Source organism: Lissotriton helveticus, chromosome 5_1, assembly GCF_964261635.1.
Source record: "Lissotriton helveticus chromosome 5_1, aLisHel1.1, whole genome shotgun sequence".
Classification (NCBI taxonomy): domain Eukaryota; kingdom Metazoa; phylum Chordata; class Amphibia; order Caudata; family Salamandridae; genus Lissotriton; species Lissotriton helveticus.
The window spans coordinates 464,968,998-464,982,754 of NC_136065.1; the positions used below are offsets into that span (position 1 = coordinate 464,968,998).

Below are 13,757 nucleotides of genomic sequence, written 5' to 3' on the forward strand. Positions count from 1 at the left end.
ACAGGTTGATCACAAGTTCTGTGGCAAGAAAACATTTGATAGTGACACTTGCGCTTTGTTGCAGTTAGCATTGTACAAGTTTTTATCATTCCGCCCTCCAGGACGTGGAACTTATAAAGGAAACTTACAATATCTAACATAAAAAATTCAACAAAACTTTGATGTCATGGTGCAAAGAATAGTAGAGTGGACATGAGGGTTGATCGTCTAGGTCGCTGTGAAGGTAACCACTGAGCTACCTACAACCAGCTATAAATTTGTGACCTTATATATGGGACAGGTTGAGGGCCCTTAGCCTTGGGGAGCATGCAGTCAGCGGATAACTCACCAGAGGGGACCATATGAAATCAAAGCTTTTCCTGGCATTATCCATTATGTCTGCCATGCGTTCGAGCGCTAGTGCCTTCCAGAGCCTCGCATGCCATTGAGTCAACGATTGTGCATCTTGTTTTTTCCATGCAGCAGCAACTGCCAATTTGGCTGCACCTAAGCATAGCCACATAACGGATCGATCACTCTGCGTCTGGCGTTTCAGAGTTGGGTCTCTTGTCCCCAGCAAAGTATGTTCCAGGGTTTGGGGAATTGGGTAGCCTAAATTGAGCTTAATTTGGGACAGGATCTCCTTCCAAAAGGGTTGAATGAGAGGGCAGTCCCACCAGATACGCTGGAAGTCGCCCAGTAGGCCGCAACCTCTCCAACATCTATCTCGGGTGTTTGGGAAGGTCCTGTGTAGTTTTTGGGGGGTATAAGTACCAATCGTATAACATTTTGTAATGCACCTCCTTTAGATACATCGAACGGTTTAATTTTGTTATTTGTTGTACAGGCACTCCCATTGTCTGTCCCCTAGCGGAGTACCCATCTGTGCATCCCAGAAGCCTTTATATTGTGGGGTGGATAGGGGGGGTGAGGTCCTGTATGAGAGCATATAGATAGGAAATGCATCCCTTGGAAGTAGATCCCGACTGGCCAAACTTCTGTAAGGGGAGCAGGTCTCTGGTGGCGGCAACTACTCTATTTTGTCCTAGTGTGCCCCATCATATCTGGCTAGCAGGGCCTGAGTGTTGGCAATGCATCAATGATTTGCTGCTTGGGCAGATGCTAGTTTACTAGAGGCGTCTAATAGTTTTGACTCTTTGTCTGGAGGGGGAGCATCACCTGTAGTCTGTGAATTGGCCAGTTTATGGGCATTAGAGACTACAAAAGAGTCTAGTGGTAACTGACCTTTAATAAAGACCGGATTTGAGGGAGCAGCTTTATATTTTTTATCAATCAAGGGAGTGAGAATGAGAGCCCGCACTGGATCTTTAAAGAGGTTATCAGCATGTCTCCTCATGCCTTTAATCATAGGCAGTGTGACTAGCCCTATGTGGGGTACTGAGCGTTTCAAATAGCAAATCTTCCTCTGAAGATACCTTGTGTAACTGCACCTCTTGATATTCTGCAGCTCTAGTAAGTAATTCTAGATGTCCTACATTGTCGTCAGGAGGATATGGCTTTGCAGGGTAAAGATCTGGGTCATTATCTGTAGTTGAATATGTGATAATACTTCCAGGGATCGATCGGTACAATATTGTCCCCCCCCCCCCCATCAACATCATCAGGTGGTGGTTGAGAGTTAGTTTGGTGTAATTAGTAAAGGATGCAAAGGTGGGGAAGTTGGTGTAGGGGAACGTGGTAAAAGAGGAGGAGGGGGAGAGTTAGAAACAACATTCTTCCTCTTGCAAATAATAAACAAAGGTTCTTCATCTGAATTAGGTTTGCATTTCTAAGGTGACTTAGTAAGAACACGTCCTGTATCAGGATTTAAGTAGAGTTGCATGTGTTTTGGGTCAGATTTGGGTGTTGGGGCATCGAAATTCAGATCCGCCGCTTTGGAGGCACAGTTTTAGGTTTCCGAAGGAGGCTTTGTCTTCGGCGTCAAGGATTTCGGCTCCAAAGCGGCTTTCGCCTTCGAGCCTGAAGGATTCGGCTCGATGCCAGGTCTTTGGCCGACTCCATTCCGAGCCGGAAGGCTTAGAGACTTGTTTCGGTGCGGACCCTGAAGGTGGGGCGTCAGAAACATCTTGTTGGTGCCGACCGTGACCCGAAGGTGGGGGTGGGACCAAAGCCTTTTGTTTCAGCTGAGTTGAATTTTGGGTTAAGGGCTGTTCGGTACTCACGGTACGTGGACCTTGTGGCAAGTCTTTTTCCAACTCTGAGTCAGATTCCGGGATGCTCCTTCACCGAAGATGTCCTGCGTGTATTCGACATTTTGACTCTGCATCTCTCGACATGGAGCCTGACGATCACGGAGCGTTTTCTTCGATCGGAATGATTTGCACGCGTCGCAGTCTTCTTCGTTGTGCTCCGGAGACAAGCACAAGTTGCACACTTTGTGCAAGTCTGTGCGAGTATACTTAGAGCGACTCTGAGGGCAGAATTAAATGGAGTCCATTTCATAGACTACGAAGTGGACCGACACGGTTAGGCTGGACAGCCTTTCCAATACCTTCGAACGAAATAGAGGTTTTCCTCGATGAATACACTATGCAGAGAAGTGGGATAGTCGCTCGAAACAATACCGACGTGGGTAGAATGGATTGCGCATAGAGGGGAACCCGAAGAAACTGTTTCGAAGCTGAGAGCAGCAATACACGTCTGAACCAGACAGTAGAAAAAAAAAAACTAACAATGTGCACAATGCCGTTGCGCAATATCACCGAAAGGAGGAGTCACCTACTTCGTGACTGGAAAGACTTCTTCGAACAAAAACAACTTGCAAACATCCGGACCCAACACTAGATAGCAGGAGTATGGAAAGCATGGTACAGCCAACATGCCTCGAACACAAAATTCTTATGGTATTGCAAAACTGCACATTGAATTCAATATTTTCAATCTTTAGAAAGCTCAGCTTCATTTTTCTACTACTTTCCATTCAGGAAAATCGGAACAGAATTAAAAAATAATAAGGAAGTGTCAACATTTAAAGGAAAAAGCTTTCTAAGAACGAATGTACTTTTCTCAGGGCTCAAAACTGCGCTAATCATTTGGAACTCAGCTGTAGCCCAGGGAACAGATTTATGGGCCTCTAGGAGAAGAGAAAGGTCCTTTTGAGGTCACGCTTAGTACACCTTCTGCCTCAAATACCATATGGATGCGGCAGTCAGTCCCTTCCATGAGCACTATAAAAGCCTTTGTATGTCAAAGCTTGTGCATTCCTACGTTATGTGGAATCCCAAAAAAGGAAACAAAACACCCCTTTAAAACTGCTCTGAAGTCATCCCTGGCAAAAATATACTTCTGCTGTGCAGTGTAGAACAACGTATAACACAGGAGGAGTGCTTTTGGAGGGTAATTCAACACACAAGTAAGTGACAGAAAACACTTTCACTCTCATGGATTGCTGAATGAAATGAAAAAGTTTCCTGAATGTGAACAATGGTTGTGTACAAACCATCCAATGAAAATGATAGGTTTTTGCCAACACACAACTAAAGGCAGTTTTAAAGGATACACAGAAGTTACACAGAACGACAGTCAACCAAAAATGACTGGCATCATTGTTGAATACACGATAAAGGATCCTTAAAGGACATACCTAGCCGAGATCAGAACCACTAAAGGACTGGTAGGCGAAGGACAGACCCTGGTTATATTATGCCTGTACCTAAGAAATGCGTTTTGTAAGTAACTGGAATAATATTTTGTTGGGGGTGACTACCTACCTCAATGAATAATCACAACCCTGGTCAGAGTGAGCCCCAAAGCAGGCGCAGTCCTTCAGGGCTTTTCTCAGGTCACAGAAAGCAGGCTCAGACCTCTTCTGCTCTTCCTCAGGTCCAGGAGTGTTCTTAAGTAGGTGCCTGGAGATGCCCCATCTATGTCTCGTACGAGCTAATGGGTGACAAAGACTCATAGGCAAGCCCTAAACAATGTGATAAAAGTTCCTAGGGCCAACCCTACCAACTTTGGGGATTTTCAAGATTGCAAAAGTCTTCGACCACATTAAAGTTGGGCTCTGGGGGTGCGTGTGGGGAGGGGATTATGGTACTGCTAGTGTGCTCCCACATCGGACATTAAAATTCAGATTGTGATAGCCACAATATCCACAATAAAGACGGAAGACTGTTCTAACAAAAGAAAGGCTTTTATATGTACACCCAGTATACCAGTCGAGTAGTATGGGACATTCAAGCACTATGATAAACTATTAGAATTTTCTTTTGAATTTTCATTGGGGCTTACAGTTTTGAGGTATTTACTTTTTCTACAGATCTAGCTGCATTTATGTATAATTATTTTTTGGCCATCTTGTTCATATTCATTCATATTTATTTGGTATTTTGTGACTAAATGAAGTCGGCACTCGTACATTTCCACATGTATTTAATCAATAAATGTTCACTCATACTTTACCACATGTTGGATGGCAGCCAATTAACCAGTCAAATATAATACAAACAATACAACCATATGAAAATATTGGTATTACAACACAAGCATATGTTGAGATATGCAGTGACTTAAGCAAAGCTCATCCTGTTTTTTTAAACTCCCCATGCTGTCAATGTGCCCATCTACTGGCTTGGATTTCATGAATGACGACAGGGACTGTCACTTAAAAGAAGCCCAATTTTCAGTATTTTTCGGCTTTTAAATTTAAGTGCAGACAGGAAACACATTGCTCTCTGTCTGTTTTGATCTGTAAAAATCTGTAAAAACAGAAAACTGGGAGCATTCATTTTAATACATTACAGTAGTTCTGGCATAGCGGCAATTGCAATATTTTAGGCCTTGCGGCAATTGTGTTCATACATAGTTATGTTCATAGATGGTTAATACTAATTACCGTCAAGTGAATGCACAATTGTTAGATGCCACAATGTTGACTGCTTGTCGTACAAGTAGAAAGAAAAACTAAGGGACAAAATAGAAAGGAAGGTCCATTGGCCATAAGCAAAGTGGGTGTCCAAGAGCTGGGGGGGGGGAGGTAAGGCAATATTTGTACTGGAGAAGAAGAAAAGGGGTGTATTTTCTGACACCAAATGCAAAACCTCTTCCATTTTAACGAGTATGTCTTGTTGGTACTGTCTGCTCGAGCCCGAGCCAGAATGGCCCAACAATCCGGCGGAATATTTAGATTTTGAAATTCTTTGAACTCCGGAGCCAGGCCGATAACCTGAGATGCCAGATTCGGATGCTGGACTTGCTGGTTGTTCATCGTGAGGAGAGAAGGGAACTACCTCAACCGTATAGGCGGTTCCAGAGAAAGAAGGTGAAGCTCTATGAACCAATGTTGGCGTGGCCAAGTTGGGGCTATGAGAATGAGCGTGCAAGGTTCCGCTTTCGATTTCCCGAGGACTCTGGGAATCATCGGAAACGGTGGAAAAGTGTATGCAAAGACGCTGCACCATGCGATCGAAAATGCATTCCCTAGAGATCCCTTCTGGGGATGCCAGCTTGCGAAGTGTTGGCATTTGGCGTGTTTGGTAGCAAACAGATCGATTAGAGGAGTGCACCATTGTGAGAATATCTGGTCGAGGATCCCCTGATCTAATTCCCACTCGTGAGACGTTGTGTGTTGTCTGCTTCGTGAATCAGCTAAAACGTTGTCCATGCCTGGGACATACTTCACCCGAAGGGAGATATTGTGCAGGACCAACCAGTTCCAGACTTTTTGTGACTCACAAGAGTGTTAGAGAGCGAGTTCCTCCTTGCTTGTTGAGATAGTGCATTGTCGTGGTATTGTCTGTACGTACAAGCGCCAGAGAATTTTTGATTCTTGGGGAGTAAAGCTTGAAGGGCAAGGAAGACCGCCCGTAGTTCGAGGCGATAAATATGAAATCCTTTTTCGAAGTGGGACCACTTTCCGCTGATCTGTAGTTCTTGAAGGAAAGCTCCCCAGCCTCCCAGCGAGGCGTCTGTTGTGATGATATGCGGTGAAGCTGGAAGCAAAAAGGGCAAGCCTAGAGAAAGGTACTGAGGAGAAATCCACCATTGCAGAGCCTTGACCATCCGAGGGGTCATTCTTATGAGATCGTCGAATGAACCTGTGCATTGGACCCATTGTGCTGAGAGCGCCTCCTGGAGAGGGCACATTCGAAGGCAGCAGTGTGGAACCGGCAAGATACAGGATGACATCTTTCCGAGAAGGGTTTTGAAGAGGCGAACTGTCAAGGTTCTCTTGAAGGCTACGACAATGGCCAGTGCCAAGAGCTTGTCCTTTCTTTCCTGTGATGGGAAAGCTTTCTTTAGTTTTTTGTCGATGGTAGCACCTAGGAAATGTATACGTTGAGAAGGTATAAGGACTGATTTGTCCCAATTGAGTGCGAGTCCTAAACGTTTGAAAAGTTGTAGACAAGCGGAAGACCTGGACAAGTCTTCTAAGGATGGTGCCTTGATCAGCCAATCGTCCAGATATAAAAACTTGATGGTGATGCGGTCTGAGATATGCAGCCACTGGAGAGAGGCATTTCATAAAGATGCGAGGTGCAGACTGGAGCCCGAAAGGCAGGACGCGAAATTGAAAGTGTCTCCCCGCCAGTGCAAACCTTAAGTACTTCTTGTGAATAGGGATATGAAAGTAAGCATCCTGAAGATCCAGAGATACCATGCAATCTTCCACATCTAGAACTTTTAAAACCTCCTGGATGGTCACCATATGAAACGACTGCTTTTTTAGGAATTTGTTGAGGGCTCTGAGATCTAAAATTGGTCTCCATTTCTTTTCCTTTTTCTGTATCTGGAAGAAGCGGGAGTACAATACTCCCCCCTTCTGGAGCATAAAAGAAATCTCCCGGAGAAGTACACGTAGATTTTTGTGAAGCATGGGTCGGGGAGGGGTTTGTGAAGGGATGTGAAGAAAATCTAGTGAATGGCTGAATTGAACTAATTGTAGAACCCAACGGTCCGTTGTAATTTGCTTCCAATTTGTCAGAAAATGGGAAATTCTTCCTCTAATTCTTGAGGGTGGAGATGAACTGGAGACTGGCTAAAGTAAGGGTCATTGCCGACGATTGTTGCCTTTTTGTTGACCTTTACCACAAAAGGATGATTTTCCATAGGACAATTGCTGCTGCTGGCGCTTTTGATATCGTGGTCGATGTTGCTGACCAGAAGAGTATGAAGACCGATATTGGTAATCCCCTCTAAAGGATGACTGTCCTCTCCCCTTGATCCACGAAAGGATGGACTTTTGAATTGGAGAGTTCCCAATGCTCTGGCTGTGTACGTATCTTTCTTTATACTTTGGAGAGCCACATCAATTTGCGGTCCAAAGAGAAACTGGCCATCATAGGGCATATCCAAGATATTCGTCTGTATTTCAGGACGAAAATAAGTTGCCTTTAACAAACCTTGTCTTCTTAATACAGCTGCGCCAGCCAGCTGACGAAATCCCGTCGACGCGATATCCATCGCGCAGTCTATTATTTCCGACACTGAGCATTCACCTTCAAGTAATATTTTCTTTGCCTCTTCTATTGAGTCTTCAGGCAAGGCCACCAGATATGGAGCTATGTCTGCCTATAACAGTCTATTGTATCGCCCAAATAGCAGTAAGGTATTGGACGTTTTTACAGTGCCACGCAGACATTGAGGAAAAAAGCTTTCCGATGTTGTCCAACCTTCGGCCTTCTTTATGTGGTGGATTCTTGGACTTTTTCTGAGCTGCCTGTGTTATAACCGAGTCCGGCTTGGGATGTCCTATTAAACAAGCTGGAGCAGTATCAGGCGCCCTATATTTTTTATCCAAGCGAGGTAACACTGGAGGCACGGAAGAAGGATTTTGCATAATTTTCCCTCCTTGACCTTACAAGTATTCTATCATGGGTATCGATCTTACTGCTTTCTTGAAAAGCTCCTTAAAATCATACAAGAAGCAGTGCTGCTGGTGAGAAGTCATGGGAATCTGAAAACGTTGAGCTACTCTCTCAACGACATTATGGAACCCCCCGATGTCTTCAGGTGGTGAATCAGCCTGTGAAGGCACTGGAGAAGCAGGACAGGGAATGACGTAGTCGTCCCATTCATCATGGTTAGACTGGGTGTCCTGAAGTTCCCCCTCCTCATGCTGATCTTCCTCCTCATCATCAGTAGATGGAGGATGCGGTAAAATGACAAGTTCCGGCTGTAAATTTAAAGATGGAGGCCGTGGTCTTGGTGATGGAGACACCGCCGGGGGTTGAGGTTTAGGAGATGTTGGAAACCTCTGTTTGTAGTCTGTAATAAGGTACTGCATGTCCGAGACCAAAGAGGCTGGAAGACAAACAATTGGTGGAGGAGGTGGTTGATATTCTTCCTCCTGTTCCTGGTCTTCCTCATCTGAACTGTCTTGATATTTTACATTAAGTTCAGAGGGGCTTGTCGCAGTTTGAAACATGTCCCCCTCATCTGAATCCTTCTCTTCCAGAAGACATGCTGGAGGCAGTGGTTGGACCCTACTTAGCGATGTTAGGGCCGGCGTCAATGTCTTCTTTGTAATCTTTAGATGCACATATCTGCTTTTCAGATTTGGATCGGTCACCGTCAACGAGCCCGTCGACGGTGAAATGTCGAAGGGTGTCGTAGTCGATGGAGATATCGTCGATGGCGTTATCGTCGACAGAGCCGTCGTCGACACAGCTGTCATCACCGGTGGAGATCTCATCGACGGTATAGACTTCATCGACGGAACCAGTCATCGGCGATCGCAGTGTCGACGGTTGCTTCGATGTCTTCTTGATCTTTATCGTCGACGACACCGTCTTACTTGCCGTCGACGATGGAGTCTGTGTCGTCGACGAGGTGAATGACGACGTTGTCATCGACGTGGTGACTGTCGTCGACGATGTCGTCATCGACGGAGTAAAAGTAGGCTTTTTGAAGGTGGGAACTTCCTGAGAGGACACCTTCGATGGTAGAGCCTTAGAATGGACCTCTGAAGACTTCTTAAGTGTCTTCTTAAGTGTCTTCTTTTGAGGAGGCTGTGATGAGGGCCCGGAGAAGCCACCCTCTGTCTTTTTTGAGAGGACTTAGAGGATACTGAAGAACCCTTACTCTCCTCAGAAGACTCCAGTTGGTCCGGTCTTTCAGCCTTTGTAGCCAAATTAAAAGACGTCCCTCCCGATCTTTGAGGGTTTTTGTGGAGAAAGTACGACATACCTTGCAATCTTTAGAAGAATGGTCTGGATAAAGGCAATATAGACAATCTTGATGTTGGTCATCTATATGCAGTCTCTTCTTTCCACAGGAACCACAGACCTAAAAAGACCCTTTTTAGGTGTCTCAGCCATGAAGAAATCAGGAACCTCAGTCCAGAATATGAAGAAAATCATCAGAAAACACTGGAAAACCAGTAGAGAAGAAAACTGAGCAGAGCTCAGAGGAGACTCCCTTAGCACGACGTGCGGTAGAAAATCTGAGGGACAGGAGCTCCTTCCAGGAGGGTTCTAGAGGGAGGGTATAGTGGATTGGCTCTTCTCTAGGAGTTTGGTCCTTTTTACAAAAGGACATGGATATGTTACTAATGTGGGACACTACTTTATTTATGCACCGGGGACTACCATCCTGACGACGGGGAATGATTCAGGCATGTGAATCTATGAAAGATACCCTAATACTAAATAATGTGAATGTTTGGGATGAGGTGACAGTGAGGTTAGTTCATTCATGACTATGCAAGGGGTTGCAACCAAATATGATTAATTCTATGTTTAATAATGCATAATCATGTACCAATTTTATATTTTAGGGAAATGTGCTGATTTTGTTGAATTCGTATGATTTACACTGTATATAAAAACACAATAAGATTTTGACTTTTAAAAAAAAAACATTTTAAATTACAAAATGGAAAAAATTGTGCATTTAAATGAAATCATAACAAAAGATTTAACGAGATAAATAAAATACATGAAATGATTAATTGACGGACTGTCTTTTTGCTATTGATTACAGAGGGAGAGCCCGCATGAGCTAACATTAGCCATTGAGAAAATAATTGTTGGTTGAGTGGAAGGCCTTATATATTTTTGAATTTCGATTTCCCCTTTCCTCCCAGGCCACGTAAATTAATTATTAAGGGGTACCTTCGTTCTTGTATGGTAATGTAAGCAAGGCCGGAGCGTTATAAATGCAAGAGGTAACAAATAATGTTTTGTATTAATGCATTTAGTGAATCAATCTTTAGGTTATTACAATGACAAATCTTTTCCACTTAGCTGCATAGTAAGCTCTAGTGGTAGGTGTACGTGTTTCCTTAAGAATGGTCATGCATTCTGCTGGCAGATTTAGACATCCAAATGCTATGACTTCAAGAGCCACATTGCCAGGTTTAGCTCCTTTGAGTTTGACTTCACCATGGTTCTGAGTGAGAAGGTTTGGGATGAGGTGAAGCTTCTTGTGTGGAATTACTAAAAGTTCAAGTAGTGTGATAAACCATGAGTAATGAGCTCATGCAGGAGCTACTGGAATGAGGGCGAGAGACATCCATTTGAGCTTTTGAATCAGAAATGGAAGTGGGACAGACAGAAAAGCGTAGGCAAATATTCCGGACCAATTCATCCATAGGGCATTGTCTTTGGATAGGGGGAGTGGGAACCTAGAGGCGAAGTTTGGGCATTTTTAATTCTTTGCTGTCCCAAAGAGGTCTATTTGTGGACAGCCCCACTTTTGAAAGTATGGGAGGAGGACTTGGGCGTGGAGTGTCCACTCATGGACTTGTTGCCACATCCTGCTGAGGAGGTCGGCAAAGTAGTTGTCGGTTCCGAGGAGGCGTTTCGTTAAAAGATGGATCTTGTGCTGTATTGCCCAATGCCAAATGGTCTGAGAGTGGCGTGACAGCTGTAGAGTGTGTAACACCCCCGCCCCCATTTTTGTATATAGTACATGGCTGTCATAATGCCCATCTGGACTAGGATAACCTTGCCAATATGATGAGGTAGAAATGCTTTCAACTCTAGGTGAACAGCTTGAAGCGAATCTCTAGGTAGTTGAAATGGCGATTCTGGGGTCCCAGAGACCCTGAACTGTTAAGATTTTGGAGATGAGCACCCCTATCTGTGAGGGATGCATCGGCTGTTATCACGACCTGAGGAACAGGTTTGATGAACGTCACCATTTTAACAGGTATTGTGCGTTCCACCACTGCAGAGTAAAGATTGTGGCGGTCTACCAACACTTGATCGTCCAGTCGACCCTGTAATTAAGCCCACTGTTGTGCTAAACATTCCTGTAGAGAAGGCATGTTTAGTCTTGCATGAGGCATTGTCAATACATGAGGCCACCATCACTAAAACGCATGAAAGTTTTGACTGTTAAGTATTGATTGGCTTGAAATTGTAGTAGCAGCATTTGAATGTTTTTTTTATCCTGGCTGCGTATGGATAGGTTAGACCTACTTGAGTGTTGAGCATAGCTCCTAGATATGGTTGCAGCTGTGAAGGCTGAAGATGAAAGTTTGGAGTACCTAAAGAGGATCCCAGCTGATGCACAAGATTTATGGTAATCTAAGAGTGTGGACGACATGGGAAGTGAGTATTGACTTTGATAAGCCCGTCGTCCAGATATGGAAAAACCTGAATGTTTTGTCTTCGCTAGCCAGTTTGCACTCAAACCTTTTAGTTAGGGTTGCTGTTATGTATTTTTGAAGGTTATATTCTGTCGTTTTTTCATGCGTTTTTCAATTGTGATTTTATTGTTTTCTAATTGTGTGAATTGCAGCACAGATGAAACAAGTGCATGTTGAGCGAAACACGTTGGCTGCTTGGATGCCTTTTATGAAGCAAGAATATAGGAATAAATTCTAGAAAACCTTTTTAAAGACGAATGCAGCTTTGATTTTAGACGGACTGACTCAATTAAGATATATAAAATTGACAGTGAGATGATGCCTCTCCATTATTTGTTTTAATTTAGTTATTTGGGTTTGGGCGGCTGACCCATGGAGGAAAGTAACTTTTTGGAAACAAGGGAATCAACTGGCAGTGAGGAGGAGAAGAGTGTGGATACCCCAGAAGTGTAATGTTTAAAGGATTGTGTGGTGAATGAGGTACCTGAGGTACAGGTGATAGAGGTGGGGGTATACGAGATGGAGAAGAAGAAACAGGGTGCAGGGGGACTGGTGGCTTTGTCCTTTTTATTCTTTTTTAATGGTATTTGGAGATCAATGTTCTGTTAGAAAGAGGTCTGCCTTTTGGTAGAGGGCACTGTAGCTTCCTTTCTGATCATGCGGCCACTCTCTGGGTGTATTATTGATCCTTTGTTGTTTAGGCGCAAGCCTTTCCTGCATGGTCTCTAAAATTGGCTCTGGGAGTGTAGCTAGAGCAGATTTCTGTGTTTTGCTGCCGAAAGTTTCAGAACAGAAACTGGTTTCACTTTCCTGACCAGAATGATGGGAGCTGAAGAGCGGTGATCCTGGCTTGGTGGAGACGAAAGGCTTCGTATGAGCTTTTGGTCCCAAGCCAGAGGGCGGGGCAGCTGAAGCGGATTCTTGGCACCTACCATGGCCAGATGGCAGTGGCAACCCAAAAGCCTTTTGTTTTAAGGGCTCACGTGTCCTCAGATGTTAATTTTGTGTTCCTTACAATTTTGAAGACTTTTGGAACATGATTGTATATGCACGGATACAAAGAGGGCAACAAGGCTGTAGAGCAGCAGGCTGATCGGACCCCCTGATCATTCTCTAAAGCAGCCTCTTCTCCACTCATACGCATCTCTTCTATGATGACCGTTTCCGGTAAGCAGGCAGTTGATACCAGTATGAAAGACTGATATATTTCTTCTGAGTATGAACCTACACATGCTCATAGTATTATTAGTGTACAGAACAGGGAATGTGCAGTTAACATTCCTTGCAGAGAGGCAAGGACCCTAAAATATACTACAAAAAAATGATTTTGCAACAAACCTGTGCCACTTTTACGGAGTTCTGCGTGGAGCCACCTGCATGGTACTCAACTTTGAACTTTTTCACAAGTTCGTCAAAACTGTAAAAAGTAGAGAAAAATATTGTTATTAGAGTTTAACTGGAACATAAACCAGGAAAATATACTTGGCCGGGTGCTGCACACATCACATTACCATCTACCACGTTCTCCAGACTACATTCCCATATTCCCCCCACTTTTTTTCTACAGAGGGATTATGAATATCAAACCGACATAAGCTAAACTCTAGTTACCAATGAGGACATGCAAAACCCCCAAGGGGAAAAACATCTCCATTATTCACTTTTAGCCATTCTATATTTTTTTAATTATGTATGGCTTCCCCATTAATCTTTCTCCAGTTTCATTCCCTAGGCAGAGAAAGAGAAGTTAGAGTTGAGCCATACAGAATACAGCCTCCTCTCCTAAATAAATATATATATATTTTTTAATGACTGGCTTCCTAGCCTCCAACATAAGAACCCTTGACATTTACACCCACTTCCCCACACAGAATGAACAGCCTGGTGTTCTTTTACACCCCTAGATCAACCACTATTCAACTCTTTCCCCCAAGTCCAAACATTTTTTTTTTTTTAAACATACCTGGCCCCATGCCTACCACCCTAACTACCTTCTGTGCCTTTCCTTCTCCTCCAAAGATAATCTGCACTCTACGCTCTCACATAAGCAGAGAGCCAGAGCCATGCTAACAGTGGTTCGATGAGAGCTGGTGTTAATTGCAAGTTGGCAGAGGTCCACACTGACAGGTGAATATGGCAGCTGGGGCGGAAAGTGTGCTGCCCACGTTCTGCCTCCCTCGGGTTTGGAGGAGACCAAGGAGAGATTGCAAAACCGGTGAAAAAG

General features: G+C 44.0%; 1 protein-coding gene across 5 annotated transcripts in view; it reads right to left on the reverse strand.

The window, feature by feature from the left end:
• ADK (adenosine kinase) overlaps window positions 1-13,757 on the reverse strand; it is a 647,508-nt gene that overhangs the window by 320,433 nt on the left and 313,318 nt on the right. For all 5 annotated transcript variants that reach the window (XM_078642739.1, XM_078642738.1, XM_078642742.1 and 2 more), the window contains exon 4: window positions 12,872-12,950. In XM_078642739.1, the coding sequence (XP_078498865.1) occupies window positions 12,872-12,950 (79 nt within the window). The remainder of the gene's footprint in view (window positions 1-12,871; window positions 12,951-13,757) is intronic.